Source organism: Microchirus variegatus, assembly GCF_963457635.1.
Source record: "Microchirus variegatus genome assembly, chromosome: 1".
Classification (NCBI taxonomy): Eukaryota; Metazoa; Chordata; class Actinopteri; order Pleuronectiformes; family Soleidae; genus Microchirus; species Microchirus variegatus.
In genome coordinates this window covers 34,248,956-34,270,663 of record NC_139802.1, presented here as the reverse complement: position 1 = coordinate 34,270,663, position 21,708 = coordinate 34,248,956, and the positions used below count along the sequence as shown (strand labels likewise).

Below are 21,708 nucleotides of genomic sequence, written 5' to 3'. Positions count from 1 at the left end.
GATGTGTTGTTTGCGCAGCAACACAATCACATTTCTTTTAAGCGACAGGGTGTCTAGACACACACGTGACCGGGCGCGTCAATGCGCACTGGAGACTGGAGACGGAGCAAGGGCACCCAAACCATCCGCCTCGTTCTCAGACACGGAGACGTCCTCCACTCCTCCACGCGCGTTTGACGCGGAAACTTCGTGCGAGATTACGAGCTTGGATCATTTAAAAAAAAAAAATCATTTCATGCGTTATAAAGGAGGATTCGGCCACTGAAACAGGCTGCGAGGCTCGGTGCGTGGACATAGCCTGAGGGTCTCTCTCTCTCTCTCTCTCTCTCTCTTTCATTTGCTCCCCCCTCCCCTCTCTCTCTCTCTCTCTCTCTCTCCCTCTCTCCCTCTCTCTCTCTCTCGCTCCTCAAACGCGTCTCAACTGTAGGTTTTTTAGAGATTCAGTCGTGGATTTGATCCCCAGCTCTTTGGACGAGACTCGCTCCTGGCAGCAGAAACACATCCTCTGCACAGTCACACGGTAACGGATGAGGAGAAAAAGAACAGAAAGGAAGAACAAGCCTGCTGGACACACACACACACACACACACACACACACATACAGAGAGAGAGTCCTACACTCTGTGCAAGTCGGATCAAGGATTTTGTGGATTAATGTTGTTGGAGACGTGGCGGCGAGCCTCGGTTTTCATGGGATAACAGTGATAGGCGGTAATCAGGCCCCGGTCAGTCTGCTTCCACCGCGGCTCACACAACAACAACAAGAAGAAGAAGATTAAGATGTGTTGACAATATTTGTCCAGACAGTGTGTGAGTGAGTGTGTGTGTTTTTAACGGGGTCACATCACCACACAGAGCCACAGTCTGCACATCATCATCATCACCAAGTGATTTTCCGACACACTCGAGGTTCCATATGCGTCTGTGGCTCCTTCCCCCGCCGCCTCACAGGAGTCCAGGCTGCTGGAGTCGGTCTTAATCGCCCCCGGGGGTTGATGGTTATTTACCCCCACGGAGGACAACGCTGACTGTCCCGTGAACCTCCACTGCTTTTTTCTTTTTTTTTCTGTGATATCGAGGCTGTAGGAGAAGGCGACAGAGACTGGCGCATGCTACAGATTTCCTCTGCTTATCCAGCTCCCAGTTTCTCCACCGTCTTTTCTCAGGCTGCTTGTCACCGCCTGGACTCGGATCCCGGAATCTTCATGATTTGCGGACACCATGCTCGTTTTTTAGCCGGGGAAACCTCTTTTCGTCCCGCATGTTTAGGACCAAACGATCGGGGCTCATCCGGCGACTCTGGAGGAGCCGTGCGCCCGTGGAGGGCGACGGGGAGACGGACAGAGGGACGCATGGCTCCGGGGGCTGCTGCATGGGCAAAGCGACAAAGGTGGCCAAGTCCAACGCCGGGTCGGAGGCCGAACTGAAGGCGTTGACCCACTCGATACTGAAGAAGATCAAAGAGAAACATTTAGAGGTGCTTTTGCAGGCGGTGGAGTCCAAGGGGGGAGCGCGGAGCCCCTGTCTGCTCCTGCCCAGCAAAGTGGACGCCAAAGTGGGTCAACAGTCTTACTCTCTCCCCATGCTGCTCTACAAAGTGTTCAGGTGGCCTGACCTCAGGCATTCCTCGGAGCTGAAGAGGCTGTCTTGCTGTGAATCCTACGGGAAAATCAACCCAGAGCTCGTTTGCTGCAACCCGCACCACATGAGCAGACTGTGTGAACTCGGTGAGTATTATTATTATTGTTATAATGATTATAATCATCATTAATTGTTATAAATTAACCTCCAAGAAAACACAACAAAAAGTTGAACTTGGAGTGAATTCTCTGGTGACTTATAGGCCTAATTTTGGAACCACATCCACACACCGTGACTTTAATGACCAGGCTCTTCAAGGACTAATTAGCCTAATTTCAATGACATCACCTCTCTTGGCACAGTTGTCTCGAGTTTCCATAAGAGCAAACTTGACCGATGTGGAAAGTGTGCTAAAGTGGTCCTCCTCATCTTTTTTTCAAGCGCTGATGCGTCAATAATGCTCTTCTTTCTTTCTTTTTTAAAATCTGTTTTTGCCTTATTGCACTTAATCATGAACGCGTTCCTTGGAATTTGCCAGCAAATAATCCATTTATTGGGCCGCCACACAACCTTAATGACATGTTGTTTATTTATTTATTTCGTTTTTATTTTGAGTGTGTGTGTGTGTTTTTTTTGGCACTTTAAAGGTGCCAGGACTTTTATGAGGGCTGTTTATTCCCACTTAAGTCAGGATATTTTCCAAACTTCCATCCTTCACCCTCCCCTTGCTTTCCAAACAAACAAACAAGCCTGTCTGGCATTTCACTATTTCACAATTGGCATTTCCAAAGTGCAAAGCGACTCAGCCAGGGCTTTACAGTCTTTCCACGCTGAAGTTTCCAGGTTTTCGCTCTCTCTCTCACTCCCTCTATCTGTGTATGTGTGTGTGTGTGTGTGTGTGTGTGTGTGTGTGTGTGTGTGTGTGTGTGTGTGTGTGCTTGCTTGCTTGGCGTCCCGGGCCAAAAGAGGCCCGTATCTCAGTTTGTCCTAGACGCTGATAGTGGCCCTCCTGGCGCCAGGCGGCCCCCTGTTTATCTGCCTGCCAATGAAAGGCAATAGCCGCTCTGCCGGCCTCTCTGCTTTCCTCTCCAGGCTGAGCTGACAGACACAAACCCCATTTTCCCTGAAGAATGAACCAGCTCTTATCATAAAGTTTAGATCTCTCTCCTCTCTCTCTCTCTCTCTTGTTGTTTTTCTCTCTCTCTCTCTCTCTCTCTCTCTCTCTCTCTCTCTCTCTCTCTCTCTCTCTCTCTCTCTCATACTCATGCTTCTTCTTTTTCTCCCCCCCCTCCTCTCATACATGCAGAGTCTCCTCCTCCTCCATATTCCCGCTATCCCATGGACTATCTTAAACCACCAGGTGAGTTAATCCCACGTAAAACAAATTATAAAAACCTAATGTTTGCACAATTAATAGATGAATGTTTATGTGTTGCATGCGTGTGTGTGTGTGTTTGTAGGATATGGCTCCATGTTATGTTATGATTTATGATAGCAGAGTGGCACGCCTGGCTGGCTGGGCAGTTCTAGCATGGCTGTCAGCCAGGGCAAAGCAGCACAAAGTTGAGATACCAGCCAAAGACTGACTGGGACATCACCCGAGGGCACAGTGTGTGTGTGTGTGTGTTCCTGAGAGAGAGAAGTGTACCGTGTTTGTTTGTGTGTCCATTTATCTATTGTGAATCACGGAGAGAAAGAAAGAAAGCGGCAGACGGCAAAGTCTCTGGAGCCAGTCGGCCTTTATCAGCTGGATTAATCAAATTATTAAGGTTGAAGGCTTTTGTTTGTGTGTGTGTGTGTGTTTCCCCAGTTCCATGTCTCCGTTTGGATGTGTTTGTTTCAGGAAGGACATTTTTTTTTTTCATTTCCATGTTGTCTTCCAAACAGTTTAGCGTCTCCTGTTAACAAGGTTCTGTCTTGTTAAACAATTTTCTGCCTCCACCTGTGCCAGACTCAACATGCTGCTGCTGCTGCTGCTGTATATGTCATTATATTCCCCAGTGCCAGACAGTGGCATCAGGTTATGTCATCACCTATTAAGTCGGTTTTGAAGTGTGTTAGATTTCAGTCTATAACCGGAATAGTGCGAGACTGGGGCAGGAGAGGAGGGGAGATTTGACTCTTTTATTATTTTTCTCTGTGATAAAGAGTCACAGAAATTGGGTTAACGTCGATATATATATAAAAAAAAAAACCCTTTCACTCAACGTGGGGAGGTATTATTTCCGCGATCGCCCCCTTTTTCCTCGTTTACCCCATGTCCGGCTTGTTGCCAGTGCAGGAAAAGCTCCGAGTTAGACAATGACAGTGAGTCAACCAGTTAGCCAGGAGAGGGAGAAAGTGGCTTTCAGTGAGTGGAAACAATAGGAAGTCATTGCAGCTGCAGCTGTGGTTCTTCAAAGGTTTCCCTTCTTCTCTGTCTTTGTCATCTTTATTCACCGGGCTACACTGATACGGTTTTACTCGGGGACGGGAGAAAAACATCTCCAAGACATTAAATTCAAGCAGAAATGAATGCGAACGTATTAATTGACAGCGAGACGTTTCTTTCCTGTGATGAAAGGATACGTGAAGGTAAATAGGAAATGCGTGCTGGACGCAGACAAAGAAAATGATTATACAACTCATGTTACCACCGCGTTTCCCCCTGTCAGAGCAAACTGGAAAAAACTTAAATCGGTGCGACTGTGTGGGAATTAAAACGCTGCCAACAGGAACAGACGAGGGAAAAACACCATCAGGTGTCTTGTCTGTCTCCAAGTAGAGTTTTTCTACTTTTTTACAAGAATTCTATTCATATGCATTTCCTAATTTTAAGTGAAAACATGGGGGTGGGGGGTCTTGAGCCCACCTGTCAAGATACTTCCTGGTTCGGTTGCGTTCAGGCAGTGCAGCTGCAGTTGCGGTTAATCAAAGGAAGAGCGTCTCTGCCTGTCTGTGTTGGCAAAGCAGGGAGAAAGACAACATGTATTAATAGGACAATTGTGTGTGTGGACGGCACACACACACACACACACACACACACACACACACACACACACACACACACACACACACACACACACACACACACACACACACACACACACACACACACACAGAGAGGACAGATGAGCTTATCATGTAGAAAGACAGGTTTTTTCCCCCAGTGCCTCAGTGAGCTTGTCAGTCATTAACTCCTTCCATTACTGCAGGCAATTACATTTTTCTATACCATTCTTTGCATTTACTCTCCCATGTACAGCTGCGATAAATCATCACATCGCTCGACAGAAAAAAAAAATAAAATCTCAACAGTCGACTCTCTGAATGCAATCAAACGCCAACATCTGCATGAAGCGGAAGAACCGTGTGTTTTATGATGATGGTTTTATGATTCCGGCGAGCAGGAAGTGGGGTTATATGTGTCAGGGTGCCTGTCTGCTCCGGCAGCAGCAGCAGCAGCAGCGGTCAATATGAAAGCAACCCAGACGTCAAATGCTACCTTGTTCCAGCTCGGGGGTAATATAAATCACACAGTGTTTAGCTCTTTCTCTCTGGTGTGCCCTCCTCGGCCCTGTGGTCAACTGTGAACTGTTGCCCGGGGAGACCGGGGCAAGGCTGCTGGCAGCCAATGAAAGCGGAGGCAGTGCCCCGTGCACCTCGTTATTGCGACCGCAGCAGCGCGGGCAGTGTCCGGACCTGGGGAAGGGTGGTCGGGGAGCAGGGCTCGCATTAAAACCGCTCTTTTTTATACACTTCATAGCTACTGCTCAAACAGGAGGCCAGTGAGACAATCTGTTAGACAGAGAGTGGAAGTATTCAACAGGAACACCCATCCTCCTGCTCCTCCTCCCCCTGCGCGCCATATGTGGAAAAAAAATGCTTACTGAACCCCCCACTCACTGTCTCACGATAACTGTCTTTTTCCCCGCTCCTATAAGTTTGCAATTTTAACATTTTTTAGTGAAAAATGAATTCAACACACAGTACAGTACAGTACACCCCTCAAAATGCACGCGTGAGTCACATATCCAGTCAGGAGTGGAGGTGACCGGCACCACACACATCGCTGCGATGGATGGTAGGTGTAGGGCTGCGTTGACGTGCAGCAAAAGGAATGTATCATTATGGAATTCCAGGCTAGCAGCAGCAGCTCTGCAGCTCTGCAGCAGCGTTAGCCTTCTCCCGGCGGTGCTGCTCCCGCTCCGTACGCGCGAGCACATCAATTTTCTTAAAGGTGTCATGTTGAAACTAGTCCGTTCATGGTGGGAGTTCTGTACTCAAACGCAAAGAGAAGCAATCATCTGCTCAGTTACAAACGTAGGGTATATAAACCCTGCTTGTCTCCCCGTCTCTTTGCAAGGATGAAGTTAGTCCTTTGTGTCGGATGCTCTGATGCATTTAAAAAGTGGACAAAACAAAGCGTTAAACAGCTGGCGAAACAGTTGTGGATGGATGCTAAAGAGTCACGGTCGCACAAGTCTTGTGCTTGTTTTTTGATCTGCGATCAGAGTCCTCGGGCCTCGCTCTCGCCTCAGTCATTAGCAGAGAGAGAGTACAGCTCGTTCCTGATCAGCAGCTCATCTATGCAGAGATGCAAGGGCTAACGTTCCTCCTGAAGCAGTGGATTATGGGGGGATTATCAGGGGTGTAAGGAACTCCTAGCTGTAAGTCTGCCCTGTGTGTGTGTGAGTGTGAGCTTCGTCGTCAGCGTCTTCATTAGGCATTGATTTCAGTCGATGATTGACGGCCTCGCAGCTGCCGCTTTGCCTTCTCGTCACTCATACACAGTACTAAGCCAAAGTCTCTCTCTCTCTGTCTCCTCTAGATTCTCCAGACTCTGGACCTTCATCCAGTGAAACTGGGGGAACGACATACTCGGCCCCTATGGGGCTTTCAGGTAAACACTCCTTCAAAGAGACCTTTACATGTTCCTCTCTTCATCCCCTTTGACAGTCATATTATTTTTCCTCTCTTTCCCTTGCATTCCTCTGAACATACACACACACTCATCTCCCTTGTAACGATGAGGCAGTGATTGTGGGGGCCCCTGCTTCCCCTCTGTAATAAAAAAAAGCCAGTGAAGGAGGGGCGGTGTGTTTCTCCCACATCCACATAAATTCCTCCCTCCTGGCTCTTTGAACAACGCTCCCCTCTCTTCTCTTCTCCTCTTCCTCTCGCGCTCCCTCTCATCCCTTTCTCCCCCCGTGTTATGTTCTAATGGAAGACAAACAAGCCCGGTCGTTGTTTGGAGAAGAATTGGCTCTGTGCGTGCAGTGTTGTGCTGGGAGAGGCGGCGTGCGTGTGGCTGTTTGTGTGCACATGGGATCATCTTGTAGACACTTTACTCGTCTTCTTTGAGCTCCCTGCGCGGAGCGGCACCTTTTCTTTCATTCTTCCACGTGACATGCGGGATGTGTTTCAGGCTTCCTCAACTTTACTAACCCACAATCCCTTTTGGCAACGTTGCCCTTCCTTAACCCGGCGCTCTGTCCACAGGCTACAGAAAAAGATGGTTGTCCGTGAGAGATGGAGTTTGCTGTGTGCTGCACTCTGCTTTCTTTTGCCTCAGATGGTTCTCATTACTGGGCCTTTTAAAGCCTGTTTTATGTCAGTTGGTGTTCGCTGCCCATTTCCCCCCCTCCTTTGTTTGGTTGTGGGGGGATGGAGGGTTAGACTGCCTGCCTGGCTGACTGCATATGTGTGTGTGTTCTTAGATGGTAGAGGAGATTGGAGTCGTGCTCAAAAAGAACCCAAAAATCAACCTCTCTCCTCCTCCTCTAGACCCCCAGATGGATACTTAAGTCCTCCCTGTGTGCATTAAGCAAAGACACATTTTAGTTGAAAACTGTGAAACCCAAGAACGGTTGTCTTTACAGGCGCCCCCATGCTCCCCTCCCTGACTGTGTCCCTCCCTCTTCCCCTGTCCCTGTTTTCTATCCTGGTGAGGATGACATAGTAGCACAGGTAGAAAGACGAGGGGTAGGATGGCTGAAGCCCTCATGATGTCGTTGGCAAGCTGAGGGAAAAGGAAAAAAAAAAGGATCCAAGCTGTTCCATTCCCCCCTCTCTCTCTCTCTCTCTCTCTCTCTCCCCATTCACAATCCCTCTTTCCCTGCTTTCCTCTTCTGCTCCCTCCCTCTGGGGCCCTGACAAAAGAAACATGGCTCTCGCAGAGGCCCGCTGCTGACCTTCTAATTCACTCACTTCTGGCCCTTTTTATGTTCTTCTCCAGACATATTTGCAAAGAGGAAGATGAGAGAAAGAAGGAAAGTGGCTTTGAGGGACGGAGGCTAGGAAATACTTAAAGTCAGGATGTGCTGTGATTTCTTTTTTCCATTATGGTGGAATAGTCACATGTTTGTCGCCCTTTTTACAAAGTGGATTTTGTTTCTGCTTGCCGTGGAGTCACGCCACAGAGGGCGGTTAAAAACAAATCCTCTTTCCTTGAAGTTAAATCTTGGGTCTCGGGTCTCAGAAAAACCAAGACCATGCAGACTGGAAGGAGTTAAGTGAGCTGCGACAGCGACAAGCGCAAATGCAAACTAGGCTGCCTGCCAGGCTAGCAGCTCCAAAGCTCCTTTTGCTGGCTCACGTCATCAGCTTGGAACAGAGTGGGGAGTGGTGAAGAGGAGAGGAGGCTTGATGGCTGGTGGCCTGGAGCTGGGTGTTGGGGTGCTGATCTCAGTTTGAGCAGGGGTGTGTGTGTGTGTGTGATAGGTTCACCCAGGAAATGAGGAGAGATACTAAGATAAGAGATTTTGGACATGGTTGACACTGAGCTTGGATTGTTGGTTATGGATCTGTGAAGCGTAGACAGTTCGGGTAACTCGTGTTGCCACGTGTCCAGTTCGTCGTTAGTAACTCTGAAGAAGTCTGAAGCGGTGTTTATTTTAATTAAACGAAAGACCTCTGTGATTGTGGCAGAGTTTCTGGGCTGCGGGACAACATGTCTGCTCACTCTTTCCATGCTAGTGCTGCGATGACCGTAGTTTTGGTCCCGATACAGAAACAATAGTTCGGCGGATTTAGACAGTTTTGTTTTTTACTTTCTGTTCATTTAAAAATAAGATCTGAATGTGCAGAAACTTTCCATCTTGTTAATTAATGATCAAACACTATTATATGCCTTACCTGGGGTTTGAAATTTGGACCTACAACATAAATGCTCCCCTAGAAGTGAGTTATGGACGTCTCTTACTTGATGTGTACCGTATATTGACGTATATATGTGTGTGTGTGTCGGTGGCATGCCTGCTGGTGCCATCAGGGACTGACCCGGAGTGCCTGTGTGTAAGAGGATCCAGTCAGACTGCACTGACATGTACGCGTGCACACACACGCACTCGCACACAAACACACACTAATACATACACACAGACGGGCAGATTGAGTGACCTGGTGCAAGCCCTGGCGCGTGGCCGACTGTCACACAGGCGCTTCCTCCCACTGCAGGTTAAATTTAGGCTTCGTCGTATTCTTGTAGCAGCAGCAGCAGCAGCAGCCAGTCACCTCGCTCGACAGACAGTCGGCGGGCCCATCACTCAGTCAATTAGTCATCCAGCGAATCGGCTGGAGGTATAACCTTCATCAGGGGGCTCTGACACAGATTAGTTTTCATCTTGGCACCTCAGGCCATTAAATCAAAGTCGTTCTGCTGTCACACGGAGGGGCCGTGAAGAAACGGCCCATTTTTGGTGCAAGCCTGGTGAGAGAAGGCCTGTGGGTTCTTCTTTTCTATTTGTTTACCACCGACGTTCTACCTGAGGCGCTATCTTAAGAGAAACAGAGAACCCTCAGTCTTCCCCTACCCTCTCTCTCTCTCTCAGTCTGACTCTCTGTTGCTGCATTCCTGCCTTGTTTGGGTTAGTATGGAAAGGAAAAGGCTGCACAGGATATGACCTCATGTCTTTGAGGAAAAGGCAAGCGGACAGGGAGGCAGCCGAGGCCTCATCTTGACGGAAAACAAACACTGGAGTGCACCAACCATAAAATAAGCATGTAGTTAAAAAAAAAGAAGAAATTAAGAAACTGAACATTTGTATTTTACTGGGCTTTTATAGAGATATACATGTTCAGTAAATGGAGACTATTACGTATGGCATGTCGCTTAAATTTCAATTTCTTTTGGCCCAATCTTGATTTAGTCTTTCTTGCTTGAACAGTAAGAGGAAGGAATGAAGAGGGAGAGAAGATGGCGGCTTTGGGTGGAGGGAGACATGGCCGGCAGCTCTGCTCCATTCTCTGTAATTTGGAGGCTGTGTGTTTGCCAGCGAGTTGAGCAGAGCAGAGCTGGGCCGCTCCGTGCTGGGCCAGGATCTCTCATTACTCCCCACTTCCTCTCCTTGCGCGGCAGCCAAGCCGCCTCTTGGCAAGGGACTTAATTTTGGTTTTGGCCGTCCTCAGTTCCCCACCCTGTGTCATTATGCTGCACAAATCGAAAAAACAGCACGAGGAGAAAGCGAAGGATGGAGAGAGCAGAGAGACAGGCAGGGATTGGGGCGAAGTGTAACCAGCTTGCGCCGCTTTCCCTTCAGATTTTTCTTCATATTTGGATGATTTATGCTGTCTTGTTCCATCGAGATAGCGTTTCAAGTTGGAAGCATTTGCCTACCTTAGCGCAGCCTTTTGGCTGAAAGGTGGGCTATGCAGATTTGGCATCAGGCCAGATGCTGGAGGGAAGCCCAGAACAAGATGAACATTGTTTTGGTTTGCAGTCACTATGTGGAAGTGGATTTTTTTCCTTCTTCTTTTTTTTTTTTTTTTCTTTATATTACCACAATGTATGAAGGTACAAAATGGAGAAAGAGAGAATTTGTGTGAAGGACAAAGTGGAAGGAAGGGAGGGAACACCCACCCCCTTCAGCTGAATAGAAATGAAAATGGAAATAAGTGGAGACACATTTCTGCAAATGTGAGTGTGTGCGTGCGTCTGTGTGTGTGTGTGTCAGATTTCTTGTGTGACACACATAGCTGCTGTCTCCACCCTCCTGCCTGCTCATTCATGTAGTCACTCTGTCTTTTGTTTATCCAGACTGGAGGGCTGTACGTGTGTCTTTATCTCAGGGACAGACTCAGCCCTATCACTGGCCACATATCTATCCTAGAACACACACACACACACACACACACACACACACACACACACACACACACACACACACACACACACACACACACAAAACAACAAAACAGAAGTACATATTTATTAATAAGAAGAGTAACAACACCACAAAAGCTCAGGCTGCACACAGCCGCCTCTGTTGGTCTGGTTACGTTGCTTGTGTTATGTAGTTCCCACGGTGTTCCTGTGCCACAACAATGCGGTTGATTGTTCAGCTTGTCTGTCCATCTGCCCGTAGCCTGTGGTCGATCCTGTGACGTGCGTTTGCAAAAGTGAGCTGATGATGACATCATTACGGCCCGCCTGGCACCATGTGTCCAACCAGGCAGTGTTTATTTGTCCTGTGACTCCTGGAAATGTGGGCTGCAGGGTACTGTGTGTGTGTGTGTGTGTGTGAGGGTCAACATGATGAAGTGTTTGAATAATAACTCAGCAGGAGCACGAAGGAAGTGTCGCGGCCGCACAAAATGTCCCCTCGGTCGGTGGCGTCTTGCAGGTTTTTTTGCGATAGTGTGGACGTAAATCGGGGGAATCTCCTCTGTCTGTCTGTCTGTCTGTCTGTCTGTCTGTCTGTCTGTCTGTCTGTCTGTCTGTCATCAAACCGTAGGTTATTTTATCTTGGACCTGCGCTTTAACATCACGACAGGTGGAATCGTGTTATTACAACAGAGTCTTCTCCTGCGGATGGAGGCAACAGGAAAACATTCGCCATTTCTCCTCCTTATCTTCTCCCGGTCGTGTCCGGGTGGTTCATGTTAGAGATGGCGTGTCTGCAAGTCATTCTCTCTATCTGTGTTTCTGCAAGGAGACAGATCTGTAGATAGTGGAACTGTGCCACTCCCCTTTGTGGTTTTCCTGCCATCAGGGCTTATTTAGGTTTCTTGAAGGAGGTGGTGGTGGGGGGGGGAGGACTACACATCTTCTCACGTAACCTGCCGCTTTAGAGACGCACTTCCTTTGTCAGCGACGGAAATCTTCTGCCGTCTATTCATCTGCTGGAGCTGAGGTTCTTGTGCACTTAAGGAAACTACAACCCCATGATAAATGATGATTTTACTGCTCCGGGGTGCTTTACAAAGAAAGTACACCAATTTTACAAATCATACACGATGCTGCGTTTGTATATGCATATGTGCGGGTTGTTTTTACCTAGGAAATTGTTATGAAAATAACAAGTCGGAGCTTGTGGAACTGGAAATATGGGAGATTACCAGGGCCTCTGTAGCCCAACTTTTAATTGCTACATGAGACTATACTCGCTGATACCTGCATTAAACTTGGCTTACACTTAACGCGGCTGTGGTGTTGAATTGACGTGAGACAAGGACAATGCCTGCTGTCTTCACTGCACAGACTGGCTTAGTGCTCGCTATTTTTGAAGGAGTCGCCTGCCTTTGAATTTGTAGCTGCAAAGGAAAAATGGAAGACAAAGCAACAGACAACAAACCCGCTGGACTCGTAACTGCCATTAACAAAAAAAATCAAAAAATCAATGGAGCTGAATATTTTTGTCAACACAGAGAGAAATGTGCTGGTTTTCATTACAGACGGGAGCATGCACAGATTCACAAGGTTCAGCGTATACGGCATGGCAGGCAGAATGAAAGGAATGTCTCCAGGGTGACCCTCGACCTTTGGAATAGACTTTCCCCGGTTCTGGAGAGGGTGTTGACTTAGAAAATAAGGCACTGTGAAGAGTCTTTCCTTTCCCCTTGAGCTGTTTCCTTCATGTCTTCCTCATTCCTCTCTTTAGCTGCCTTGTGTGTGTGTGTGTGTGTGTGTGTGTATAATGACGACAATGTCATTAAGGTCTGGTCTGAGAGAGGAGAGCACACACACACACACACACACACACACACACACACACACACACACACACACACACACACACACACACACACACACACACATACACACACACACACACACACAGATTAATACTAGATGGTCTCTTCACTGATGTTGATAGTGTTGTGTTGAGACCTGAACGTTGAAAATGATCTGTGTGTGTGTGTGTGTGTGTGTGTGTGCGTTGAGGATAAGGTGTGTTACTCTGTGACTGAGTTCTAAGAATAGAAACGACCTGGTGCTTGTGTGTGTGTGTGTGCGTGTGCATGTGTGCGTGCATGTGTGGAGTCAGACAGAGGTAATGATTAACCTTTCCAGACTGTGTCTCTGGCCCTGAGAGAAGCACCCAGTCTGTCACTGCCCCTCCCCCCCCCCCTCCCCCCTCCCCTGCAGCCGTCCCTCCTCCCTTTCAACTCAGTCCGATTGTCTCTGCGAGTGTGGCGTCCACTCTTAAAAAAAACCGTGGGACCATTAAAATCCACAGGGGACTGAGCAGTGTGTGTTTCCATTTGCCAAATATTCCCTCCCTGCGCTGTGGTTTCATTTACATTTATGGGCGTCTTTGAAGAACACCCTGGTTTGTTGTAACCCCCCTCCCGCCTCTCCCCCTGTAGCTAATGGCTAACATCCACTTAGCCTTTCTCCAGCTGCTTCTTGTAATTTCTTGCATTGCCAAAAAAATAAAATCCCCGTTTTACAACCGTGTTACCATTATCAACCATCATTCTGCTTCAGACAGCATGTCTCCATGAACAGTTAAGTACGCTGTTTCATTGGACTACTGTCCTGTTCACAGTATACGAGCACTGAATTAAGTTTAGCTTGCATTTATGGCGCCATCCAGCTCTAGCAAGACTCGACATGGTTTGGTATCAGGCACTTTTCCATTACTGGAATGACATTGTTTTATGCACAAAACAAACATTGAAACGAGTGACGAGAAAAGCTGAATCATTAGAATCAGTAAATAGAAAGATTAGTTTTAGTACTTCCTGCATGACTGGAGCTTCACTGAATTAAAATAAGGGGTTATGAATCAGCTCACAATCGCCGGCTTTTGGCTGTGCTCTCTTGAAATATAACAGACTACTCTGTTAAATATTGAGATTTTAGCAATTTCCTTGCTAAATGTTGGAGATTAAAGGTGCCATTTGTAAGAATGTGGCCAAAAACGGTTACTACAATCAAATTCAAAATACCGAGGTCTTTTAGGTTTCGTATTCACACGAAAAAACATAAAAACATAAACATGATTTGCTGTCTGCAAAATATTTTTTTAATGCAAATATTTTGGCTGTACTGTTGTTGTTGGTGAGTTCAGTTTGTTATATGAACATTATTCCTGAGTCTCTGTGACATATTAGGAGGATTTTATGGCCAGTTGCTTTAGATTTATTACATAATGCACCTTTAATGCTAGTTTTTAGGATTATTGAGTGTTTTAACTGATCTAGAGTTCGACATTGTTCGCCGTCGCCAGCGACGACACACTACAAAGGCCTCAGAGCAGACAGAAGACAGAAAGACGGACTAATGCTTCGATAGGCAGACGTCCAGACGGACGCACAGACAGCTCTGTGGAAGGTTTCGGTGGCTGGAGCTGATGGAAACGCACACCGGCAGGAAGAGACTGTGACGACACTGTCTGACTTGCACAAACTCACCTATGTGAGAGACACCAGACTGTAACACGAGGAGCTCCACCAGCAGACACCCTCGCACGCAAACACACACACACACACACACACACACACACACACACACACACACACACACACACACACACACACACACACACACACACACACACACACACACACACACACACACACACACACACACACACACACACACACTCTCACACACACACACACACACACACACACAACGTATTAAACATTTAAATGCAGTTAAATGAGCCTTGGAAGAAGGTGTGTACGGGGGCCACTCACACCAATGTGTGTGTGTGTGTGTGTGTTTGTGTTTATATGTGTGTGTGAGATGCAGTGTTCAGTCGCATTACTCATGAGGTGTAAGCTCATCTGCTGTCAGGACAAGCTGTGAACATATTCTTCACAAGGCTGCGCCCCACAGATGGAGGAGTCTGCCTGTCTAGCCTTTGGCTCTGCTGATGCCCTGCACAGAAAATAAGTTAAAGGTGCATTATGTAATAAATCTAAAGCAACTGGCCATAAAATCCTCCTGTCACAGAGACTCAGGAATAATATTCATATAACAAACTGAACTCACCAACAACAACAGTACAACCAAAAATATTTGCATTAAAAAAATATTGTGCATACTGCAAATCTTGTTTATGTTTTGCAATCATGTTTTTGGCATGCGGCGCGCCATACCGCCGTCTACCAATCATTGCAGTCAGTAGAGTTTCAGCTGCCGAGCAACCACGGGTTGCCAGTTACATCTGAAAACGAAACCTAAAAGACCTTGTTGCTTTGAATTTGAATGTAGTAACTGTTTTTGGCCACATTCTTACATATGGCACCTTTAACCTGTGAGGAAAGTTTGTCAGTTGTAGTGGCAAGAATTGTTGCTAGATATTACACAAGCAAGTTACAGCTATAGATTCCGTTTTTCCATTTCGTACTTTATCATTGGTTATCATTTCTTTCAAATGATCATATCCGCTTCAGGGGTTTAGGTAAAGGCATCAGGACTTGAGAACCTTCACAGGCGTCATATTATCTTCATTTTAAACACCTTATCATTAGAATGTCACTGGTCCATCCTGTGCAGTTCTCACAGAAAATAACCCTCTGCTGATGTCATTGTGATGTCATTAGATATTTGTTCTCGGAGGCTTACAATTCACAACAGCGAGGGCGTGTTACACTTTCTGTTGGCCATCATACAGTATTTCCCTCTGTTGTTTTTCTGTCTCCACAACCCTTTGCTTTTATCCTTAGCTCTCTTTTCTTCCCTCTGCGGTTCTCACAACCAGTTTCTGAGAGGAGAGGCGACGAGGGAGGGGGAAGTGGGGCAGTTTGTGTAGTCCTGAATAGCAGGGTGTTTTCAGGCTGCAATGACAGGCTCAGACAAGCAGCCGCTCTAATGACCTCTGACGCCAGGGCCTGTCTCTCTCAGCAATAACAAACACACACACACACACACACACACACACACACACACACACACACACACACACACACACACACACACACACACACACACACACACACACACACACACACACACACACAGTCGCACACATATTCAGGCGCAGGGCCTCACAGGTGAGCTCCACCAGCAGGCCCTCTGTCAGCTGTTAATAAACTCCAACGTGTCCTAGTTCTGGCTGTCGCATGTAGAACTGGCCGTGAGAGCAAAGTCAAAATCAAAACTGGGAGTCTCTGTTTGACATCAGCCCCAGACTCAAAGATACTTTGCGTCTCTTATCTCAAAGATAAATGCTTTTTTCCTCCATTTAGTCTAAGGTAGATAACTGGGTACTTAGTCCCCCCCCCCCCCCCAGCTCCCCATGAGGATGGATTTACGATAAACTCCCTGAGGCTTGGCTCGGACCAACTTCAAAGAACACAGCCCCTCTTGTTTTACGGAAGGCAGGCTTTCAGATTTTCACCCCCCTCCCCCCTCGCTCTCCCCCTCCGTCTGTTTCAGTGTCTCTTCTCCCCAGTGTTGTCTCTTTCTCCCTTTTTTTCTCCCCTCTTGTCTCCCCACGTCTAATGAAGGCTAATGACAGGCCGCAGTGAGTCCCGCTCGGGCCGGCAGAGATCCTGCCGCATTAACGTTGTAGTTTGTCTCAGACGGGACCTTCCAAATTACCGGTTATGTTCACAGCTACCACAGGATGAAAGGGGGGGGGTGGTGGTAGTGGTAGGTTGGGGTCGGATGGGAAGGATCGGGGGCAAATGAAATGGCTCTGAGAGGGGCTCTGTTCAGTTTTTTTTCCCCCCTTCTCCTCACATATATTTCCCGTCTTTAAACTTGCTTAACCCTTGAATGTGTCTTTCATCGAGGCTGGATATAAGTGTGCGCCTGTGTGAGCGAGGGAGGGAGTGAAAGAGATGGGAGGAAGTATAACAAGATTGTGGAGCATTTAACAGAAGTTGCGAAACTTCCATCGGCTTGATAAGGTGGACGAGAGGAAGCAAAGTCGAAAAAGTAACAGTTAAAATATGTGAGAAGCATTCCTTCTCTTCCCCACCCCCTCTTTCTTTCCTCTCTCTCTTTTTCCCTCGTGCCTGACTGGCTCCCACTTTTCTTGCTGGGAGCCAGATTTCTGTGGAATAGAGATATGAAGGGAGAGAGGGACGGCGCAGGAGGCACACTAAAGGGAGACAGGCGAGAGAGGAGAGGAAGGAGGAGGAGGAGGAGGTGGTGGTTGTGGTGGGTTGGAAACTGGAGCTTGGCCAATGCTACACTTCTTTTTTACGCTCAGGGGAAACTTAAGACTGGAGAGGCCTAGCTTGTCAACAATTCAGACTCCAGGGTTTGAGAGTTAGCGGCCTGTGTCACTTGGCAGCAAAACACCATGCTCTTTACAGTAAACAGGAGGTGGTTTATGTTTTTATATGAAAGCCCCTTGTCTTATTGCTATTGCTCATTTCCCACTGCCTCGTCTCTGAAAAACAGAAAAACACAAATTCAAACATACGTTCTAATTTCCGTCCGGCAGGGTTGCTGTAGAGAAGCGATCGCGGCAGTCGGTTGACGTCAGTAGATTGTTGGCCACACGGCTGCATGAATACAGCGAGCCAGACGCAAGATAAGCATTTAATGCCTCGACAAATATTGTACTGCATGAGGACACTCGCCCGCCAATGTCTCTGTGTTGCTTCTCTTGTCTGAAGTCCAGGAATTCCAGCATGGTTTTCCTGTGTGGCAGAAACTGAGGATGACCGTTTAGTTTTTGGCTGGCGACTAAAGCGCATTCTCCGTTTCCCAAAAAATTGGGACGAGGAAGAAGTTGTGGAAAAGGAGAAATGTTTAGAAAGACATTTCTGTTGGTCCAAGCGTCTCGCACTCATCTTTCTCCCAGAAACTGTCGCCTTCTTTACTTCTTGACCTGTGTTTCTGTTACGTTGTCGTCATCAGGTCTAAATGTTTCCTCTTCTCTGTTTCCTTCTTTTAGATTCCTTGGCAATGCAGGAGTCTGGTGAGCGGGCCCATTGGTGCGTGGTGGCATACTGGGAGGAGAAGACACGCGTCGGGCGCCTCTACTCGGTCCAGGAGCCCTCTCTGGACATCTTCTATGATCTACCTCAGGGGAACGGCTTCTGCCTGGGTCAGCTCTGCTCCGATAACAAGTCCCAGCTGGTGCAGATGGTGCGGGCCAAGATTGGCTATGGCATCCAGCTGACGCGTGAGCCGGACGGGGTGTGGGTCTACAACCGCAGCTGCTACCCCATCTTCATTAAGTCGGCCACACTGGACAACCCGGACTCGCGCACGCTGCTGGTGCACAAGGTGTTCCCCGGTTTCTCCATTAAAGCTTTTGACTATGACAAGGCCATCAGCCTGCAGAGGCCGAACGACCACGAGTTCACTCAGCAGCCTCGCACGGGCTTCACGGTGCAGATAAGCTTTGTGAAAGGCTGGGGACAGTGCTACACCAGACAGTTCATCAGTAGCTGCCCATGCTGGTTGGAAGTCATCTTCAACACCCGATAGCAGCAGCCTTCCTCTTCTTCACCCACCTGGCCTCTCTTCTGTCCCCCATCACAAACAGACTACATCTACTTTCCTTTTTTTTTTTTGTTCCAGACGTTCAAAGTTAGAAAAAATGGTTTTAAGAGAAGAAGAAGAAGAAGAAAGTATAAGACTCTGACGGACTTTGTTTGATAAACGACAAAGATTTAATTAAATAAAAATAAGAAGCGAAAAATGTATTTTATGTTATATAAATATATTATTAATTGTAAATATGAAGACGTTTTATATGCATCATTATTTATGTATTGTGCAATGTGTTGATGAGAAAAGTAAATAAGATGCACTTTGCTTAATATAAATGCAAAACAAAGAAATGCCAAAATTAAAAAAAAAAAATGTACAAATAACATTTTTGTCATGTGGGTCCTTTGATTTTCCTTTTTTGATTGGTGTTGGTTAATGTTATAGGATCCAGGAAAAACACGCAAAAATGTCGTCTTGGGCGAAGCGAATTATAAGCAAAGTTAACACTGGTCACTGAAGGATGTGAAGGATGGACAGTGAAAGCTTTTCCCTGCAAGACATGAGTCACAGTGCGACAGAGTCATAATTCAGTGTCTCTGCTCTTTCGGGCTCATTATGCCTTTCAAACAGCGCCAGTTTTCCTCGAGTTATTTTGGGACGAATGTCCCTCTTCCTCTGTGTCATTAGTCGACCGATGGCATCAGAGCCAGGAAGTGGTGATGAGAAATATCAGGAACCAATAAAGTCAACATAAAAGTCCAGTTTCCTCAAGCTGCCTTCATATTATTCATGTCTCATGAATGAATCAAACAATCGCACAATATCTTCGCTATCAGAGGACTGGGGACGAGATTGTGATTGGAGACAAAGGTCTATTTATGACCCATTGTTTTTTTCTAAGTACAAGACAAACAGATTTCCTTCTAACAAACCCTGTCACAGTGTGTGTGTGAGTATGCATGTGTGTATGTCTGGGCCTCATCCTATTGCCAGTCAGATGGGTGTCTGTGAAGAGGATTACTACTGTAAGCCTGCTTTACCCACACACACACACACTGTCTCAGAGACCTACATTCACAAGACCCACTTTCCACGCCAGCCAACCCTCATGCTGCGCTTTGTTCGACAACACAGAGCAAAAAAAAACTTGCATTTGAACACTGTGTACGCGGAGAAACAACATATTTATTTGTGCAGACGGGATTAAAATAGGGACAATCTGTGCGTCTGTCTCTATAGTCGTATCATATATTATAACGAACACAGAGAAAACCCAAAGCAGGACGCTCTTATACATGAAACAGATTTGACAGAACACAATTCAAATGTATTTTTGTTGCTTATCGATCAATAATTGCTCTGACTGAAAAATAAACTAGAATATCTATTTGGTAATAGTTGTGACATAATCAGTCAGAAAATAGCTCCCTAGTCTATATCATTATATGTATAATACAAAATGCATGGACAGTGAGAATGAATTATATGCAAGAACACTATTATACATAACATATAACACGGAGGTGGGACTCTGTTCCTTGACATCCTGCACTTTACCCTCCCAACAGTAATCCCTAACCTTACTAATACAACTAAAGCGGCTCTAAGCTAAGAGTGTGTGTGTGTGTGTGTGTGTGTGTGTGTGTGTGTGTGTGTGTGTGCGTTAATGTATTTGACAGTTTCAGACAGGCTGACCCTAATACTGTCATGCAAGTAATGTTATTAAAAGTGTAACAGAGGTGTACATTATCACACTTGTGAGCAGAGCAGCAAACAAGAATGACACGGCAGTAGCTGATTCTGTGATCATAAGTCCTAAAATAGGTCATAATGTACTTTTTTCACACAGGACCATCACGTTGAGTAAATACGTGTAAATAAAATATTATCAGCGTAGTTAACTAAATAGTATACGTGAAAAAATTCAAGTAATGATAAAAAACTTGTCTGTGCCGCCTCCAAAATTAGATTGTAACTGATTATGCAACAAAATTAATATTTTGTGATTTCAAACATTTTTCTTCAAGCCCTGTAGTTCAGTATAAATGTGAAATATTTGTAATTTAAGTATTTGCATTTCAAAATACTTTCTACCTTCAAACACCACAAGGGTTTATTTGCATCAGTTGAATTACAGTATAAGAAAAAGGATCTGCAGACTAAACTACCTTTTGCAGTAGTGTCTTGCTCAAGGACACATAGACGAGCAGAGCCAGGAATTGAACCCACCACCTTCCAGTTGACAAGACAACTTGCCCTATCACTGAGCTACCATGGCTCCATACTTTTACTTCTAAAACTGAAGTACAATTTATAACAGAAAATTACTTTTGTAATACTAATATTTTAAAAAGTGACTTCAACTTCTACCAAAGTCATTTTTTGGTAACGTACTCGTACTTTTACTCAAGTATCCCTGTTAGTTACTTTATACAAGACTGAATGTTGTTTATAATGTCCATCTCTGTAATAATTTGTGGGTGAAACAGCGCCCCCCTTAGTTGTAACGGCTGGTGCATGCCAGTGTGCGTGTGTGGTGAAACATGGGTATTACACCTTCTACTCCCCCAATCAAGATGAGACAGGTGTGTCGATGTGGATCTTAATGAAGCTCGCGCCGGCCGGACTAAAAGAACAACAACAACAACTAGCTGTTATCAACAGACGCAGCAACTTTAAAGGAAACGACGTGACAAGTGAGAGGAAAACATAAATGTTTTCGAATAACAACCGAGAGACTTTCTAAGAAGAGCAGTCGTGCAGAAAGTAGAGTGCGGCGGGGCGAGTCTATCACCTGGAAAATCACCACTTCACCTGCTTCAAACACGTGAGTCAAAAACACACCGTGTGACTTTACTTGTCCTTTGTTGTTTGTTTATGTTTCAGTTCAGTCCTGGGTAAATGTAGGCCTATGTGGGATGATATCCTGTCACCTTTATCTTGACCAAAATACGTTTGATTTGCAATATTACTGTGATAATTGGACAAAAAACATGTACTTTAATAATAAGCCTAAGCAAGGCAGTGTATTGTGATTTTTGTAATGGAAAATAACAATGTTTTCTATATAAACAATATACAATTTTCTTTGTTTTGGCTGAGGAGTGGAAAGAGTCAGAGAGAGAGAGAGAGAGAGAGAGAGAGAGAGAGAGAGAGAGAGAGAGAGACAAATGACCTGACACCTGCTGCCAACTAGCAGTCACATATTTGAATAAGTTAAATTTCCATACATTTCTCAACTATTAAAATAACATCCTTATTGTCAAATATGTAGATTTAGCCACCTGTTCATCCAAAAAAAAGAAGTTATTTTCCATAATCTTACAGTAGCCTACAGAGGAAATTACTCATTCTAAATCATTGATCCTGGAAGGATGCAGACTCCCCTTTATGACACTTGAAAGACGTCATTAGGACTATTAAAATACCTAAATGATTAGTCATGTCTATTGGAAGTTCACCAATATCAAAAGCGTGTTTTCATTTTGCATGATATTTATCATATAATTGTCCCA

At 45.9% G+C, this 21,708-nt stretch overlaps 1 protein-coding gene across 1 annotated transcript; it reads left to right on the top strand.

Annotated features, from left to right (window-relative positions):
* Nucleotides 1-456: 456 nt before the first annotated feature.
* On the top strand, nt 457-18,541 carry smad7 (SMAD family member 7). Its single transcript, XM_083890775.1, has 4 exons — nt 457-1,727; nt 2,888-2,941; nt 6,392-6,463; nt 17,649-18,541. The coding sequence occupies exons 1-4, from the start codon at nt 1,262-1,264 to the stop codon at nt 18,185-18,187; spliced, it is 1,131 nt and encodes a 376-aa protein (XP_083746901.1). The 5' UTR covers nt 457-1,261; the 3' UTR covers nt 18,188-18,541.
* Nucleotides 18,542-21,708: the final 3,167 nt, after the last annotated feature.